Raw genomic sequence first — 18,977 nt, 5'->3', positions numbered from 1 at the left:
GACCAGCCTTGCCAATATGGTGAAACCCCATCTCTACTAAACATACAAAAATTAGCCAGGTGTGGTGGTGGGCCTCTGTAGTCCCAGCTACTCGGGAGGCTGAGGCAGGAGAATCGCTTGAACCCAAGACGAGGAGGTTGCAGTGAGCCGAGATCACGCCATTGCACTCTAGCCTGGGTGACAGAGTGAGACTCCGTCTCAAAAATAAAAAATAAAATAAAAAGACCTGGGAGACCCAGACAGAAAGTGGGAGAAAATATACCCTGCTTCAGTGACACCACCCTCAGAGAAACCACCATGGCAAGAGAGCTGGCTCAGGACATCGAGCCCTCAAAACAATGCTTTCACTAGTCTCCTTTAATAAATGAAGAAACCGAGACTCAAGGAGGTAGAAACCTTCTCCAATGTCACCTGGCTTGGGAGATGGGCCCCAAGTTTAAACTCTGCTCAGTTACTGCAGAGCCATTACATTCTACTTCCTGCATTGAGAATGGCTGGGGGACACATGCCCAGAGACCAGCAGAGAGAGAGTGGGAGGCAGAGGCCAGGAAACACAAGGTCAGGCAGGCCAAGATCTGCCCTCCAGGAGATCGTGGCACCCAGAGAGGCCACACCATAAAAAGCACAGCAAGGCTGGGTGCAGTGGCTCATGCCTGTAATCCCAGCACTTTCGGGTGGATCACCTGAGGTCGGGAGTTTGAGACCAGCCTGACTAATATGGTGAAATCTAGTCTCTACTAAAATTACAAAAATTAACCCGGCGTGGTGGCGTGCACCTGTAGTCCCAGCTACTCTGGAGGCTGAGGCAGGAGAATCGCTTGAACCCGGGAGGCGGAGGTTTCAGTGAGTCAAGATCATGCCACTGCACTCTAGCCTGGGCAACGGAGCAAGACTCCATCTAAAAAAAAAAACGCACAGTGAGGCGGCTGCCCTAGGCAGTGAGAGTGTCGCCATCCAGCCACCAGGCTGGGGTCCTGACCTCACCATCCACCCTACATGTGACATAGGGCAAGTCACTCAACCTTTCTCTTCCTCAGTTTTCTCATCCTTAAAGGGGGGATTGTGAAAATAAAGTTTACAACACCTAAAACACTTTAAGCTTTAAGACAGATGTGACTATGATCTGAATCACATAACATTTCACAAGTCTACTTCTATTTTTTTGAGACAGAGTCTCGCTCTGTCACCCAGGCTGGAGTGCAGTGGTGCGATCTCAGCTCACTGCAAGCTCCGCCTCCTGGGTTCACGCTGTTCTCCTGCCTCAGCCTCCCGAGTAGCTGGGACTACAGGAGCCTGCCACCACGCCTGGCTAATTTTTTGTATTTTTAGTAGAGACTGGGTTTCACCGTGTTAGCCAGGATAGTCTCGATCTCCTGACCTCCTGATCCGCCTGCCTCGGCCTCCCAAAGTGCTGGGATTACAGGTGTGAGCCACTGCACCCGGCCTCACAAGTCTATTTCTTAAATTACAGCTTAACTCTGTTTCTCAGTATGCTTCTTTAATAAATGACAAAAAAGACAAGAGACCATACGTCCCCCTTCCAATCACTAATATTTGTTATAAATTGACTGCTTTGGCTGGGTGCAGTGGCTCACACCTGTAATCCCAGCATTTTGGGAGTCTGAGGCAGGAGGATCACTTGGGCCCAGAAGTTTGAGAGCAGCCTGGGCAACATAGTGACACCCTGTCTCTACAAAAAAATAATTAGCCAGGTGCAGTGACTCATGCCTGTAATCCCAGCACCTTGGGAGGTTGAGGCAGGTGGATCACCTGAGGTCAAGAGTTCCAGACCAGCCTGACCAACATGATGAAACCCCATTTCTACTAAAAATACAAAATTACCTAGGCATGGTGGTGCATGCCTGTAATCCCAGCTACTTGGGAGTCTGAGGCAGGAGAATCACTTGAACCCAGGAGGCAGAGGTTGCAGTGAGCTGACATCACGCCCCTCCACACCAGCCTGGGCAACAAGAGTGAAACTATGTCTCAATAATAATAATAATAATTAATGAATTGCTTCCTTTATTATGCTGTACCTAACTCAGACTGGATGACACTCGAACAGGGACCTTATGACAATTACATCTTCAGCGTAAAATGTTAAACAGTGCTTGTTTCTCCAGCACATATACTAAAATTGGAACAATTCAGAGATTAGCATGGCCCCTGCAGAAGGATGACATGCAAATGTTTGAAGCATCCCATATATACACACACACACACACACACGCACGCACACACACACAGGGTTTCACCCTGTCACTCAGGCTGGAGTGCAGTGGCGAAATCTCAGCTCACTGCAGCCTCTGCCTCCCAGGCTCAAGCTATCCTCCTGCCTCAGCCTCCCAAGTAGCTGGGACCACAGGTGTGCACCACCACGCCTGGCTAATTTTTTCTATTTTGGTAGAGATAGGATTTCAACATGTTGTCCAGGCTGATTCCATATGTTTTAATTTAAAAAATGAATAAATTGGCTGAGAGGAGTGGCTCACCACTATAATTCCAGCACTTTGGGAGGCCAAGGTAAGAGGATCACTTGAGACCAAGAGTTCAAGATCAGCCTGGGCAATGTAGTGAGACCTAGCCTTCATTTTTTTTTTTTTTTTTTTTTTTTGAGACGGAGTCTCACATGTTCCCCGGACTGGAGTGTAATGGCATGATCTTGGCTCACTGCAACCTCCATCCACCAGCTTTAAGTGATTCTTCTGCCTCAGCCTTCCGAATAGCTGAGATTACAGGCTCCCGCAACCACGCCCAGCTAATTTTTTGTATTTTTTAGTAGATACGGGGTTTCACTATGTTGGCTAGGCTGGTCTCAAACTCCTGACCTCGTGATCCTCCCACCTCGGCCTCCCAATGTGCTGGGATTACAGGTGTGAGCCACCACCCCCAGCCTGACTCAGCCTTCATTTTATATACAAATATTTAAATTTTAAATAAATAAAGTGTTAAATAGACCTTCCTCCTAAAGAAAGACTACCTCAACTGATCAGATCTTTTTTTTTTTTGAGATGGAGTTTCACTTTTGTTGCCCAGGCTGGAGTGCAATGGCGTAATCTTGGTTCACTGCAACCTCTGCCTCCTAGGTTCAAGAAATTCTCCTGCTTCAGCCTCCCAAATAGCTGGGATTACAGGCATGCACCACCATGCCCAGCTAATTTTATATTTTTAGTAGAGACAGGGTTTCTCCATGTTGGTCAGGCTGGTCTCGAACTCCCGACCTCAGGTGATCCACCTGCCTCGGCCTCCTAAAGTGCTGGGATTACAGATGTGAGCCACCACACTCGGCCCAGATCATTATAACTATATATTAAACCTTACATTTTAAAAAGTTAAAATTCAGCCAGGGGCAGTGGGTTGCTCACATCTGTAATCCCAACACTTTAGGCAGCCAAGGTGAGTGAATCACTAGAGCCCAGAAGTTTGAGACCAGCCTAGGCAACATGGCAAAACTCTGTCTCTACCAAAAAAAATACAAAAATTAGCCTGGCGTGGTGGTGTGCACTTGTAGTCCCAGCTACTCAGGAGGGTGAGGCAGGAGAATTGCTTGTGCCCAGAAGGTCGAGGCTGCAGAGAGCCATGACTGTATCATTGTACTTCAGCCTGGGCGACAGAGGGAGACACTGTCTCAAAAAAGATTAAAAAAACAGTTAACATCCTATTAAATGTTCCTAAACTGTGTCTATATAAATGATCCCAGGCCGGTCACGGTGGCTCATGACTGTAATCCCAGCACTTTCGGAGTCCGAGGCAGGTGGATTACTTGAGGTCAGGAGTTTGAGACCAGCCTGGCCAATGTAGTGAAACCCTGTGTCTACTAAAAATACAAAAAATTAGCTGGGCATGGAGGCTCAGGCCTATAATCTCAGCTACTCAGGAGGCTGAGGCACAAGAATCATTTGAACCCAAAAGGCGGAGGTTATAGTGAGCAGAGATCGTGCCACTGCACTCTAGCTTGGGCAACAGAATGAGACTCTGTCTCAACAGAATGAGACTCTGTCTCAAAAAAATAAAAATAAAATAAATGATCCCAAACTTCTACGTTTTACTTATTTATTGTGAGACAGGGTCTCCCTCTGTCACCCAGGCTGGAGTGCAGTGGTGCTTTCTGGGCTCACTGCAGCCTTGACCTCCCATGCTGAAGCAATCCTCCCACCTCTGCTGGAGTGTAGGTGTGTGCCACCACGCCAGGCTGTTTGTTCTATTATTTTGTAGAGACGGGGTCTCACTATGTTGCCCAGACTGGTCTCAAACTCCTGGGCTCAAGTGATCTGCCCACCTTGGCCTCCCAGAGTGTCAGGATTTAACCCCCACACCCCACCGAGACTTTAAAACTCTGACTTCCATTCTTCTCTTTTTTTCTTTTTTAAGATGGAGTCTCACTCTGTCGCTGAGGCTGGAGTGCAGTGGCACGATCTCAGCTCACTGCAACCTCCACCTCCCAGGTTCAAGCGATTCTTGTGCCTCAGTTTCCCAAGTAGCTGGGACTATAGGAGTGCGCCACCACGCCCGGCTAATTTTTGTATTTTTAGTAGAGACGGGGTTTCACCATGTTGGCCAGGCTGGTCTTGAACTCCTGATCTCATGTTCTGCCTGCCTCAGCCTCCCAAAGTGCTGGGATCACAGGCATGAGCCACCGCCCCCAGCCAAGACTTCCATTCTTTACAATCCATACTTCCTGAGCAGGCAATCCTTAACCTGTACACTTAAATAAACTCCTTTAAAACTAAAATCTAGGCCGGGCTTAGTGGCTCACGCCTGTAATCCCAGCACTTTGGGAGGCAGAGGCGGGCGGATCACGAGGTCAGGAGATCGAGACCATCCTGGCTAACGCGGTGAAACCCTGTCTCTACTAAAAATACAAAAAATTAGCCAGGCGTAGTGGCAGGCGCCTGTAGTCCCAGCTACTAGGGAGGCTGAGGCAGGAGAATGGCGTGAATCCGGGAGGCGGAGCTTGCAGTGAGCCGAGATGGTGCCACTGCACTCCAGCCTGGGTGACAAAGCGAGACTCCGTCTCAAAAAAAAAAACAAAAAACTAAAATCTGACCTGTTTGACTATTGTAGATTGACAGGCTAATGAGAGTATGAACCTCCAAGGACTTCTGTGAGGGCTAAGTGCAGTCATATATGCAATGAGCTCAAGTAAACAGCTGCCCGAGGAAACACCTGGACACCTCCTCTGTGCTAAGCCCCATACAGCGTGCACACAGACACAGGCCCGCCCCAGCCTCCCAAAGTGCTGGGATTACAGGCACGAGCCGCCTTTCCCAGCCAATATTTTATATTTTTACACAAGTGACAGCATCCTATTCAGACTGCCCTATACTTTTTTTCCACTTAAAAGTATGTCTGGGCCAGACATAGTGTCTCATGCCTGTAATCCCAGCACTTTGGGAGGCTGAGGCGCGTGGATCGCCTGAGGTCAGGAGTTCGAGACCAGCCTGCTCAACATAGCGAAATCCCATCTCTACTAAAAATACAAAAATTAGCTGGGCACAGTGGTGTGTGCCCGTAATCCCAGCTACTCGGGAGGCTGAGACAGAATTGCTTGAACCTGGGAGGTGGAGGTTGTGGTGTGCCAAGATCGAGCCACTGCACTCCAGCTTGGGCGACAGAGCGAGATTCCGGCTCAAAAACAAACAAACAAACAAACAAACTAAACCATCATTGCCTTCCCCAGCCCTCCCAGCCCAGAGACCCCCATCCCTTGTCAGCCATCCCCCCTTAGCTTCTGGACAGGGACAAGTGTCCCTCATTTGGAAAAGAATTAAGGAGGGGTAACAGCAGACTAGGGAGCCTGGGGTCTTCCAAACGCCTGTGTGGGGTGAGTTTGGCCCCCAGCAACAAGGCAGGCCTGAGGTCCGCAGAGGGAGGCAGCCCACTCCTCAGCCGGGGGCGGCTATCCTCCTCCTGGCCCCATCCCTCACCTGTGGGGGAGGCTAAGTGGGTGTCAGGGCCCTGTCAGAGGGTGAGCCACCCCTGGGGGTGCCCATCGGCCACCAGCCTCCCTTCATTAGACACCCAGTGCAAGTGACAGCAGTGGCATGGCACCACTGAGCACAGGGAGCCTCAAGGTCAGTGCCTGGCTCCTGGTATCCTCCGCGGTCCCCAGGACACCCTCACACAGAGGTCCCAGAACCCCCACAGCTGGCACAAGAGCCCAGAAACACCCTGCCCAGCACCCTCCGGGTCCCTCTTTTAGGATCTGGGTGAGCTAAAGAAGCCAAAAGAAAAGCTGGGCGCGGTGGCTCACGCCTGTAATCCTAGCACTTTGGGAGGCCGAGGTGGGCGGATTGCCTGAGCTCAGGTGTTCGAGACCAGCCTGGGCAACACGTTGAAACCCCATCTCTACTAAAATACAAAAAAAATTAGCCAGGCGTGGTGGGGTGCACCTGTAGTCCCAGCTACTCGGGAGCCTGAGGCAGGAGAATTCCTTGAACCCGGGAGGCAGAGGTTGCAGTGAGCTGAGATTGCACCACTGCACTCCAGCCCGGGCGACAGAGTGAGACTCCGTCTCAAAAAAAGAAAAAAAAAAAAAAAGAAGCCAAAAGAGGGTCTTCGGCACAGCCCGCCCCTCCTCTACAGCCCTGGGTGTGGCAGGGAGCCCGACCAGTTCCCTCCAGCCTGCGTCATGGAGCCCTGGGTGTGGCTGCAGGGTTTAAAGAGCCGACCCACCTGCCCAGCAGCCTCCTCAGATCCGTTCTCTGCGTTGCCAGCTCAGGTGAGCCCTTGCCAAGGTGACCTCGCAGGTGAGCAGGCGTCCACTTTGGGGCTGCTGGGTGAAGGGGGTGGGTGCCCAAGAATTCTGAGTAATGAGGAGCCTGTTGAGGGGTCTGAGGACAGATATGCTACAGCAGCCGCTTGAAGGCCTCCTGCTTTGCACCCACTGTCATATGGATGGTGAGTTGGGGGCTGGAGGAAACAGAAGCCAGCCCTTGGCTAAAGAATATAGGAGCTGGTGGGGTGCACCTCTGGTCCCAACTGCTTGAGATACTCAGGTGAGGAGATCACCTGAGCCAAGAGAGTTCAAGGCTGCGGTGAGCCGAGATCACGCCACTGCTCTCCATCCTGGGTAACAGAGCAAGACCCTGTCTCCAAAAAAAAAAAAAAAAAAAGTAATAATAATAATAATAAAATAAAAAATGTGGCCTAGAGTTGAGACCCTCATATTCCAGGAACTCCAGGTTGGTGAAGGTAGAGAGAGACCAGTGAAGGCTGGGGGAAGCCAGCTTTGGAGACTGCTCCTAGCCCAAGAACCGATGTTCAGAAGCAGTACCTAGCAGTCTCTCCCTCCAGTGCCTCCCTCCCGCTGCAGAAGGACTGTGTGTTTATTTATGGATGTATTTATTTATTTATTTTGAGATGGAGTCTCACTCTGTTGCCCAGGCTGGAGTGCAGTGGCAAGATCTCGGCTCACTGCAACCTCCATCTTCCAGGTTCAAGCGATTCTCCTGCCTCAGCTTCCCAAGTAGCTGGGAATACAGGTGCCTGTCGCCACACCCAGCTAATTTTTGTATTTTTAGTATAGATGGGGTTTTGCCATGTTGGCCAGGCTGATCTTGAACTCCTGACCTCAGGTGATCCACTTGCCTCAGCCTCCCAAAGTGCTGGGATTATAGGTGTGAGCCACTGCGCCCAGCCTATGGATATATTTATTGTAACAGGTTTTTAGTGCTTACTGTGTGCTAGGCATGGTTCTTAGGCTTGACAAACAGTAGTTCACGTAATTCCATCGCTATAACCTTATGAGGTTGCTACTATTCTGATGATCCTCCTTTTACAGGACACTGGTGAAGGAGCAGTGAGGAGCCTGCAGAGTCACACAGCTGGTAAATTGCTGAGAAGGGACCCAGCCCAGACAGCTGGCCCTGGATCTGTGATCTCATCAGGAGGCCAGAGCTGGGTACAGCAGATGATGACAATGGCTTCAGTATTGAAAACTTGACCACACTAGGCTAACAATATGCAGAGGGCTGGGAGGGGGCCTGCGCTCAAAGACTCAGCCTCCCCAAGCACAAGTAAATGGGGTCCTGGCCACTTCCAACCTGAGGGAGAAATGTCATACTACAGGATATCTATACTCTGAGAGCAGAATCTGGGTCTGCTGGAGCAGGGTCCCCTGCCAGGGCTGGCAGGGGAGGTCCTGGCTGCTGCAGTCGCCTCATCCCAGGACTCAGCGCTCCCTCCCTCCTCTGCACCCTTGCTTTTGTGGAGGCTCTCTGGGAATTCAGACTGAGGGTGCTGGACTCTGGCCACCCCAGGCCCAGACCTTTGGGTACAATAGCCTGGGGCCTGATAACAATGCCCTTTGTGTGGGGTTAGGAAGGCAGGCTCCAGACCCTGACTTAGAATAGCAGCCACCTGACCCTGGGCATCTGATTACACCTCTCTAAGCTCCATTTTTTTTTTCTTCTCTGAAATAAAGACAATAATAGTATCTTCCTCATGGGGAGGAGTAGGGGGTGGGTTTGTCGCATGGATTTTAACAACGCCTTCTACAGCACTTACTCTGTGCAGGCACAGTTTTGAGCTCTTAGCTTGTGCTTACTCAATCCACACAACTCCCCTAGGCCATCACCATCTCTAGATGAGAAGACAGAAAGTAGTTACTTTCCCAAGATTGCCCTACAAGCAAGTGTATCCTTGGGGTTTGTACACCTACTTTCACCACGGGGCTCTGCCTGCCCCCACCCCCTCTAGCTGACCAAGTGAGCTGTGAGCCTGGAGCAGATCCGTGGGCTACAGACCCCAGCCCCAGTGCCTCTGCCCCTGCAGCCCTGCCCCTCGAACTGTGACATGGAGAGAGTGACCCTGGCCCTTCTCCTACTGGCAGGTGAGTCCTACCAGTCTCCTGGGACCCTCTTGCATTCACCCCACCTACAAAGGTAGCAAAAGCCAGACAACATCTCCCAAAGGGAGTCTGGTGTTCAATCAGCATGCTTTATTCAAACTGCCAACTTAGAGAGAAACATGAAGGAAAGGACAGTACAGGTAGGATGAGAATATTGCAAAAAGGTCCTAATAGCTCCAGAGGAATTCAACCATGGAAAACATTAACCACCTGTGGCTTGAAGACAAAAGCAGGGTGGCACAGTGGCTCAGGCCTGTAATCCAGCGCTTTGGGAGGCCAAGGTGGGAGGATCACTTGAGCCTGGGAGGTCGAGGTTGCAGTGAGCTAGGATTGCACCATTGCACTCCAGCCTGGGTGACAGAGAGAGGTTCTGACTCAAAAAAAAGACAAGCACTCCCTGTTTCTTCAGGGGGCAGAGACGTAACAAACCATCCCAGTCAGCACGCACACAGGAGCATCAGGAAGCCTGGGATAGCAGGGCTTGGGTGGGTCCAAACCCTGAGGCTGTGTGGGGCTGGGGAGGGCATGAGGAAGGGAACTGGTGGCTCCAGGGTCACCCCACAACCTCCGGGCTGGGGTCCTGCTGCCTGGCTCACTTGGACACCAGTGTCATGAATTCCCACCCATTTTCTCTGCTCCTCCCACACAGGCCTGACTGCCTTGGAAGCCAATGACCCATTTGGTGAGTGAGGCCCCCCAAACAGCCTGCCCACTCTGCCCTCATCTCCCCTCTGACACCCACATGCTGTATCCTGGTTCTGGTTCTGAAGTCTTTTTCCCTCATTTTTTCTAGCCAATAAAGACGATCCCTTCTACTATGGTAAGACCCGATATTCCCACCCCCACCCTACCCTTGCCTATCCTGGACCTCTTTGCCAGACAAGTTGGTGAGGAGTGGTGTGGACCCAGTGTAGACAAAGTGGGATGGGGGATTAAACCTGGTCTCTGTGAGAGCGTCGCTCCAACAAGGGGAGGGTGGCCACAGGATGCTTAGGAACCCTCCTGGAGAAGGGCTGGTGCCTGGGCGGTTAGGCCCCCTGATACATCACCCCTGCCCTCTTGCCTTCACTCACCCTCACCCTCCCCTTCCCTAGTCCCCAGCCCTCAGGGGGTCCTCCTCTCCTCCTTTCCCCTGGGCCTCAGCTCCAGGACAGCTTTCCTTGATCATCCTTCAAAGCCCCTTCTTTGCGCATGTCCACTTCTTTTTTTTTTTTTTTTTGAGACAGATTCTGACGGTCGCCCCGGCCGGAGTGCAGTGGCATGATCTTGGCTCACTGTAACCTCCACCTCCCAGGTTCATGCAATTCTCCTGTCTCAGCCTCCCGAGTAGCTGGGACTACAGGCGCCTGCCGCCACGCCTAGCTAATTTTTGTATTTTTAGTAGAGATGGGGTTTCACCATATTGGTCACGCTGGTCTCGAACTTCTGACCTCAGGTGATCTGCCCGCCTTGGCATCCCAAAGTGCTGAGATTACAGGTGTGAGCCACCGCACCCAGCCTCACTTTTTTTCTTCTTAGTGTTTCCCCACCAGACATAGAATGATGCCTCTGTTGCTGGCTTGTCTTTATGTATATGGCAGTGGCTGGCACAAGCAGGGGCTCACGAATGTCTTTTGAATGAATGAGTGAAGCCCCAGGCTGGTGCAAGCTCACTCTCTGTACCCACCCCAGACTGGAAAAACCTGCAGCTGAGCGGACTGATCTGCGGAGGGCTTCTGGCCATTGCTGGGATCGTGGCAGTTCTGAGTGAGTGGCAGGACAGGTGGGGCTGGCAGACAGGGTGGGGCTGGTGGACAGGGTGGGGCAGAAAGAGAGAGTGCTCTCATTCCAGCACTGACCCTGGTGCTGACCCCTCTCTCCCTCCCAGGTGGCAAATGCAAATGCAAGAGCAGCCAGAAGCAGCACAGGTGAGCCCGACCCTGTGGTGCTCTCCTCCTTCAGGGCAGAACTATGGGGCGACAGTCCTGACCTGGAGAGTGAACAGCGTCCTGGGCACTCGCTGGGCTTGCAGCCGGCTTTGTTATTCAGATAGTCAACCCTGAAGGGCTCCAGTCAGAGAAAGCTCTGACCTCAGTATTGTGGGAAGTGACCAATGAAGGAGAGCAAGGAGGTGCACTCCTGGGGCCGGGCAGCAAGAGTCTGGGATGTAGGGGAGAAGGTCCACCAGGCTAACCTGATACTACTACTCTGATGCTCTGATGCGGTCCTTTCTCTAGTCCTGTACCTGAGAAAGCCATCCCACTCATCACTCCAGGTGAGACGGGCTTTCAAGGGCTAAGGGGATGTCTGCGTAAGGACTGTGTCTGATGGCCTGCTCGCCACTCTCTGCAGGTTCTGCCACTACTTGCTGAGCACAGGACCAGCCTCCAGGGATGGCCTGAAGCCTAACACTGACCCCCAGCACCTCCTCCCCTGGGAGGCCTTATCCTCAAGGAAGGACTTCTCTCCAAGGGCAGGCTGTTAGGCCCCTTTCCGATCAGGAGGCTTCTTTATGAATTAAACTCGCTCCACCACCCCCTCCTCTGTAGTCTTGTCATCCATCGTCTTTGGGTCTGGGGGTGGGTAATCCCTTGGATTGCTGACTTTCCCTGGATGCCCACTCCCAGCAAGCTTCCCAATCCCTGAGTCCCTGCCACCCAACTGTCTCCTATGGCTCCCACTCCATCAAGCCCCACAGAGAGACCCATGCACCGTGAAACACCACAGTGTTATAACAGAAGACCTTTCCATTTCCGCCACTTGCACGGGTGCCCTAGAAGTCCTGATGCCTCAGGTACCCACGACTTCCTTTAACCTAGAGTGACCCCCAGGGCTCGCCCCCCATTGAGACCTCATCTCACCCACTGAGTGCTCTCTATGGTAGAAAATGTAGCAATTCCTTTGACCCATCCCAGTAAAATCCTCAGCTCACCCCATGGGCCCCCCTCCTCCCAGGAAATATCCTGTGAAATTCCATGAAGAAGTATGTTCTGCATAGTGCATGTGGGAGACAAACACCATGTGTGCAAATCCAAGTTCTTTGGCATGCCTGAACTCCCCTCCAGGAAGACCTCCCTGGCAATGTACCTGTAGCACCCCAGGGAGGGGTGTGAAGTGCCACTTCTGCCTGGTGCCCATCCTGCAGTCCTGCCCCTTGACAGCCCAGGAGAAGGAACTGAGCCCACTTCTAGCCTCTGCCTCCAGCAAAGGCCAGAGTACAATGGAGTCCCTGCCAGGTGGCAGCTCCCAATCTGAGGCCAGGGCCTGGGCTGGGCAGCTGTCTCCAATGATGAACCCTCCCTCCACGTCTCAGGGTGGGCCACATCCTTGAGAAGTATGATGTATCCTAGACTTAAGGTCTCCTGACTTGTGGGCTGGGGTCAGAGACTTGTGCAGGGCCCCGGAGGTGTAAAAATGAGGTCCACATGTCTTCCAGGGCCTTTGCAACAGGACACATAGGGGCTGAGAGCAAGGTTCCAAGGTGGGGCTGAGTGGGACTAAGGATACCTGGCTGAGTCCAGCCACTATCAGGGAATCTTGGGCGGGTCACAGAAGGCCTGGCAAGCCCCAGTGCTTTGGGGAAGCCGCCCTTTACCGGCAGCCCCAGCTGGTATGGCCAGCCCAGAGGCGGCGCTGAGTCTGCACAGGTGGACCCAGGGAGGGGCCTGTGCGCAAACCACCCTGGTGGAGGGAATTAGCAGCATGACTGGAATGCAGGCGATAGGATCACTGAGGAGGCAAGGCCCAGCCCTGCAGGACACAGAGGCAGGGGTGGGAGCCACCCAGCAGGGCTGGTAGAGGGGGACTCCTGAGCACGCCTCCTCATCCAGGGGGTGCAGTGCAGAGCTCTCTCCTCGTTGGCACGGGAAGACACTGGTGTGAGAGACTGCTTTTGAGAACACGAAAAGTGAGGTAAGAAAGCCGAGTCTGGAGTGGCAGACCCAGGGGAAGCCACACAAAGGTGACCAGAAGCAGTGCATGCTTTCTGACTGAGGAACCCAGGGCAGGGCTGCACAGTCACGACTATCAGGAGCTCTGCTGTTTGAAATCCTAGCAAACCCTGTCCTTGCATGGTGGCCCCATGACCCTGACAAGAGATGCAGCCTCAACTTCCAACCCCAGTGCCCTACTGGGGAGCAGAGGTTTCTGGACATGACATCCACCCACCTCCACCTTCACATGTATCCTGGGGCCACATCGTGGTGGACACCTGCTGCTCTGCTTTCAAGCTCTCATGCTGCTTCATTTAAACTTCTCCTGGACAGGTGCGACAGTTCCCCCAAGTCCTGTAAGTGACCACTCATGTAGGAGGCCGTACCGCACATGAGTCCCTAGGTGTGACTGCCTAGTGACAGGCTTATCTCTCTGATGTGGAGGGTGACGGCTCTCGCTCATGGAGCCTGGGAAAATCATGGTGGGAGGAGTCAGAAATTGATGGGAGGCCAGGCCTGGGTGACAGTGGAGGATGGAGTCGGTGTTGGCCCCAGATGGACGAGGTCTGTCCCTGGAGTTGGGCTCCTGGTTCCCAGGGGGAAATGAGCTCTCCTCTCTCCCTTCTGGGAGTGAGGAATATGCTGACTAGGACATGACAGAGGCTCTCCAGGCTTCCCTTTGTGGGATTACTGGCTGTGCCTCAGAAACCCCTTCCTGGGGCCTGTTTCGGAGGTGGGGGGTGATTTCCCCTTGTCATCCTCTCCTAGTTGAGGGGCTGCGGGGAGAGGTGGGGGGGACCAGAGAAAGCAAAGTGTCATTTCCACTCAATTGGGGATTTACTGCGTGACAGACACCACTGTAAACACTTCACACATGTCAAATTTTCCTAGCAACCTATGAGATGCGGATGACATTAGGGTTAGGGTTAGGTTAGAGGAGAGAAGGCACCCAGACGTTCTCATGGGCTAACGAATTTCACAGCCAGCCTCCAAACCTGGTGTCCTGCTCCTGAGCCCTGTTTCCAAAGGACTGGGGCCTGTTGCCTTCCCGCTGTTTATCATTGTCAAAGACAGAGCCCAGGGACTGTGCTGCTGGGTGACTATACATCCTTCCTCACTTTTTTATTTTAAAAATCTTTTTATTTTTCAGGGCTGGGTTCAGTGGCTCACGCCTGTAATCCCAGCACTTTGGGAGGCCGAGATAGGAAGATCACTTTGAGGTCAGGAGTTCCGGACCAGCCTGGCCAACATGATGAAACCCTGTCACTACTAAAAATACAAAAATCGGCCAGGTGCAGTGGCTCATGCCTGTAATCCTAGCTACTCAGGAGCCTAAGGTGGGAGGATCACTTGAACCCAGGATGTGGAGGTTGCAGTGAGCCGAGATCGCACCACTGCACTCCAGCCTGGGTGACAGACCGAGACTGTCTCCCCCCCAAAAAAAAGAAAAAAGAAAGAAAAGAAAACATCACAGAGACATTTACTCACAAAGTAAACCAACTTCTAACCTAGCACCCCAAAATAATCAAGTTTAAAAGTTTGCAAAAGAAAAAAAAAATGGCCGGACGCGGTGGCTCACGCTTGTACGAGGCGGGGGGTTCCAGGAAGACGAGATAGTCCGTCTCTATAAAATACCACTAACCGACGGGTGGCGGGCACAGTGGCTCAAGCCTGTAATCCAAGTTCTTTGGGAGGCTGAGGCGGGCAGATCACCTGAGGTCGGGACCAGCCTGACCAACATGGTGAAACCCTGTCTCTACTAAAAATACAAAATTAGCTGGGCGTGGTGGCACATGCCTGTAATCCCAGCTACTCAGGAGGCTGAGGCAGGAGAATTGCTTGAATCCAGGAGGCGGAGGTTGCAGTGAGCTGAGATTGTGCCATTGCACTCCAGCCTGGCAACAGAGTGAGACTTGGTCTCAAAAAAAAAAAAAAAAAAAAAAAGCTATTGTTTCAGAACCCAAAGGTGAGGACTACAGAAAGGACTTATTATTCTGATTTAAAATAATACTTTTTTTTTTTTTTTGAGACAAAGTCTGGCTCTGTCGCCCAGGCTGGGGTGCAGTGGTGCAATCTCATCTCACTGCAACCTCTGCTTCAGCCTCCCAAGTAGCTGGAACTACAGGCACATGCCACCACACCCAGCTATATTTTTTGTAGAGATGAGGTCTCATCATGTTGCCCAGGCTAGTCTGAAACTCCTGAGCTCAAGCCATCGGCCCACCTCAGCCTCCCAAAGTGCTTGGAATACAGGCGTGAGCCATGGCACCCAGCTCTCTTTTTTAAATTTCTGTATTTTTTTATTTTCTTCTTTTTTTTTTTTATTTCTTAAAACTGGGTCTCACTCTCTCACCTAGGCTGGAGTGCAGTAGCATGATTACAGCTCACGGCAGCCTCAACCTCCTGGGCTAAAGCAATCTTCCCACTTCAGCCTCCAGATTAGCTAGGACCACAGGCGCATGTCACTATGCCCAGCTACTTTTTTTTTTTGAGATGGAGTTTTGCTCTTGTTGCCCAGGCTGGAGTGCAATGGCACAATCTCAGCTTACCACAACCTCTGCCCCCCAGGTTCAAGTGATTCTTCTACCTCAGCCTCCTGATTAGCTGGGATTACAGGCATGTGCCACCATTCCCGGCTAATTTTGTTTTTTTTTTTTTAGTAGAGATGGGGTTTTTCCATGTTGGTCAGGCCGGTCTCGAACTCCCAGCCTCAGGTGATCCACCCACCTCAGCCTCTCAAAGTGCTGGGATTACAGGCATGAGCCACTGCACCCAGCCCAGCTAATTTTTTTTATGTAGAGATGGGCTCTCACTGTGTTGCCTAGGCTGGTCTGGAACTCCTGCGTTCAAGCAGTCCTCCCACCTCAGCCTCCCAAAGTGCTGGGACTACAGGCGTGAGCCACAGCACCTGGCCTGCCTCTTTTTTCTCAACTAAAACAAAACAAAACAAAAAAACCCTTACATTTAAGATAATTGTAGATTCACATGCAATTGTAAAAAATAATGCAGAGAGATAAGCCAGTTTCCCCCAGTGGCAACTTCTTGCATAACTATAGTACACTATATCACAGCAGAATATTGAAACTGCTAGAAGCATTGGCCTTACTGAGATTTCACCAGTGTTACATCACTCATTTGTGTGTGTATGTATGTTTAGTTCTGTGCAACTTCATCACCTGTGATGCCTGTGACCACCGCAGTCAAGATCTGGAACAGTTCATTACCAGGATCCCTCATGCTCCTCTTTTATAGCCAAACCCATTTCCCTCCCTACTTAGGCCCCCCAGGCCTAACCACTAAACTGTCCTCTATCTCTATAATTTTGTTGTTTCGAGAATGTTAGGACCGGGCATGGTGGCTCACACCTGTAATCCCAAAACTTTGGGAAGCTGAGCCAGGTGGGTCATCTAAGGTTAGGAGTTCGAGACCAGCCTGACCAACATGGTGAAATCCTTGTCTCTACTAAAAATACAAAATTAGCCAGGCGTGGTGGCAGGCGCCTGTAATCCCAGCTACTCGGGAGGCTGAAGCAGATGAATCGCTTAAACCCGGGAGGAAGAGGTGCACTGCATTCCAACCTGGGCAATAGAGTGAGACTCCGTCTCAAAAAAAAAGAAAAAAAAAACGTGTTAGCTGGGTGTGGTGGCGCATGCCTGTAGTCCCAGCTACTTAGGATAAGGCAGTTGGATCACTTGAGAGTTTGAGGCTGCAGTGAGCCGTGATCGCGATCATGCCATTGCACTCAAGCCTGGGTGACAGAGCAAGGCCTGGTCTAAAAAAAAAAAAAAAAGAGACAGAGCTATCATCTCACCACTGCTCTTTAGCATGGGCAACAGAGTACAGAGTAAGATTCTTTTTTTTTTTTTTTTTGAGACGGAGTCTTGCTCTGTCACCAGGCTGGAGTGCAGTGGCGTGATCTCGGCTCACTGCACCCTCTGCCTCCTGGGTTCAAGAATTCTCCTGCCTCAGCCTCCCAAGTAGCTAGGACTACAGGCGTGTGCCACCACGCCCAGCTAATTTTTGTAATTTTAGTAGAGACGGGGTTTCACCATGTTGGCCAGGATGGTCTGGAACTCCTGACCTCAGGTGATCCGCCCACCTCGTCCTCCCAAAGTGCTAGGATTATAGGCATGAGCCACCACGCCCAGCCCAATTCTGTCTTTAAAAAAAACAAAAACTGATAATAAAACTGAGATGTCTTGAGACTTGATGCATCTGCCAGCACCCAAATCATGAGGGTAGTCTTAGTGCAGGTGACTTATCTCCCATACTGCTAAGTACTTGGGGGCTGCTTCTTGAACGGTAACTAGGCTGGGCGCAGTGGCTCACGCCTGTAATCTCAGCACTTTGGGAGGTCGAGGTCGGCAGATCGCCTGAGGTCAGGAGTTTGAGACTAGCCTGGCCAACATGGTGAAACCCTGTCTTTACTAAAAATACGAAAATTAGCCGGGTGTGGTGGCGGGTGCCTGTAATCCCAGCTACTCGGGAGGCAGAGACAGGAGAATCACTTGAACCTGGGAGACGGAGATTACAGTGAGCTGAGATGGCACCATTGCACTCCAGCCTGGGCAACAGAACGAGACTCCATCTCAAAAAAAAAAAAAAAGAAAGAAAAAGAAAAGAAAGGTAACTAGCCCTCTCCTGCAGAAAACGTGGCCTTGATTCAGAACACTCAGAGTTTCAGGATTTGGCCTGTGAGTGTTTACTGAGACCTATCAGAGGCGCCACATGAAATCATTTAGGAACACAGGTACCTCTTTGATGGGGCCTATGCTGTCATTTGTAGCAGATGGCAGAGCAGCTGGTGGAGTCCTTGCATCCTTCTGGTCACCTAGTAGTAATTAGCAGGAGTAGTATTTTCTTTTTTTTTTTTTTGAGACAGGGTCTCACTGTCACCCAGGCTGAGGTGCAGTGGTGCGATCTTGGCTCACTGCAACATCTGCCTCCTGGGCTCAAGTGATCCTCCCACCTCAGCCTCCCAAGTAGCTGGCCTACAGGTGTGAGCCACCATGCCTGAGTAATTTTTGTATTTTTTGTAGAGTCCGGTGTCTTGCCATGTTGCCCAAGCTGCTCAAACCCCTAAGCTTGGCCAGGCACGCTGGCTCATGCCTGTAATCCCAGCACTTTGGGAGGCCGAGGTGGGTGGATCACCTGAGGTCCAGAGTTCAAGACCAGCCTGGCCAACATGGTAAAACCCCATCTCTACTAAAAATACAAAAATTAGCTGGGCATGGCAACACGCACCTGTAATCCCAGCTACTCAGGAAGCCGAGGCAGAATCGCTTGAACTGGGGAGGTGGAGGTTGCAATGAGCCGAGATCGCGCCACTGCACTCTAGCCTGAGTGAGTGAGACTCCATCTTAAAAAAAAAAAAACAAAACAAAACTCCTCAGCTCAAGCAATCCACCTGCCTCAGCCTCCCAAAGTGCTGGCATTAACAGGTGTGAGCCACTGCGCCACGCCTCAGGGTATTTTCAAGGGTTAAAGCAGCTTTATCCAAAATCCAAAAACTACTACCCAAAATTATGCCTCTTTCAACACCTGGCATTTTTAGTGACTCAAGGAATGAAAATTCTTATCAGGCCCTTACTTGCTTACACATTAACCACTCACTTTTTGCCCAGTATTCCTTGTTCCCATAATGAAATTATAAACTGCTGAAATACTGTTCCTTGTGAAGGAGGAGATAACTTCAGGGCCATAAAAAAATTTTGCAGAAGCAATGAATGTCTTTAAACACATTGCGACCAGCTGCAGACACCCAGAAGTCTGGTTATTCAAGACACTATGTGAGACTAATGAAACACAGACATTTCCCCCCTCTGTTCTCTGCAACTGCCCCTCCCTTAGTCTCTAGCTGTGTAAAAACTCCCCATACCTGGCATGGTGGCTTATGCCTGTAATCCCAGCACTTTGGAAGGCCGAGGCTGTAGTGTACTATGTCGATTGGGTATCTGCAGCAAGTTCGGCCTCACTATGACCTCCCAGGAGTGGAGGACCACCATGTTGCCTAAGGAGGGGTGAATTGGCCCAGGTTGAAAACAGAGGTCAAAACTTCCATGCTGAGGCCGTGCACGGTGGCTCACACTTGTAACCCCAGCACTTTGAGACTCTCTCAAAGTCACTGCACTCCAGCCTGGGCGATATAGGGAGACCCCCCCTCTCTAAAACAAACAAACAAAAAACAACAACAAAAACCTCCACGCTGCTTCTTT

General features: G+C 51.3%; 1 protein-coding gene and 1 non-coding gene across 2 annotated transcripts; both read left to right on the top strand.

The window, feature by feature from the left end:
• The first annotated feature begins 2,107 nt into the window (after nt 1-2,107).
• LOC116466130 (U6 spliceosomal RNA) lies at nt 2,108-2,211 on the top strand. The gene has a single exon (XR_004247383.1). It is a non-coding gene; the product is annotated as a U6 spliceosomal RNA (small nuclear RNA).
• Nucleotides 2,212-6,695: 4,484 nt separating this feature from the next.
• On the top strand, nt 6,696-11,371 carry FXYD4 (FXYD domain containing ion transport regulator 4). The gene is made up of 9 exons (XM_032142898.1): nt 6,696-6,749; nt 7,784-7,829; nt 8,701-8,833; nt 9,501-9,533; nt 9,645-9,671; nt 10,523-10,597; nt 10,719-10,758; nt 11,068-11,105; nt 11,183-11,371. The coding sequence occupies exons 3-9, from the start codon at nt 8,797-8,799 to the stop codon at nt 11,200-11,202; spliced, it is 270 nt and encodes an 89-aa protein (XP_031998789.1). The 5' UTR covers nt 6,696-6,749; nt 7,784-7,829; nt 8,701-8,796; the 3' UTR covers nt 11,203-11,371.
• Nucleotides 11,372-18,977: the final 7,606 nt, after the last annotated feature.

The sequence above is a fragment of the Hylobates moloch genome, unplaced genomic scaffold, assembly GCF_009828535.3.
Source record: "Hylobates moloch isolate HMO894 unplaced genomic scaffold, HMol_V3 SCAFFOLD_3, whole genome shotgun sequence".
NCBI lineage: Eukaryota > Metazoa > Chordata > Mammalia > Primates > Hylobatidae > Hylobates > Hylobates moloch.
Note: the sequence above shows the minus strand (reverse complement) of the source record. Positions and strands in the feature narration are given on the sequence as shown.

Coding starts and splice junctions, on each gene's coding strand:
- FXYD4 (XM_032142898.1), top strand. CDS start 8,797: ATGGAGAGAGTGACCCTGGCCCTTCTCCTACTGGCAG. Junction 9,534..9,644: donor GGAAGCCAATGACCCATTTG/GTGAGTGAGGCC, acceptor CATTTTTTCTAG/CCAATAAAGACGATCCCTTC. Junction 11,106..11,182: donor CATCCCACTCATCACTCCAG/GTGAGACGGGCT, acceptor CACTCTCTGCAG/GTTCTGCCACTACTTGCTGA.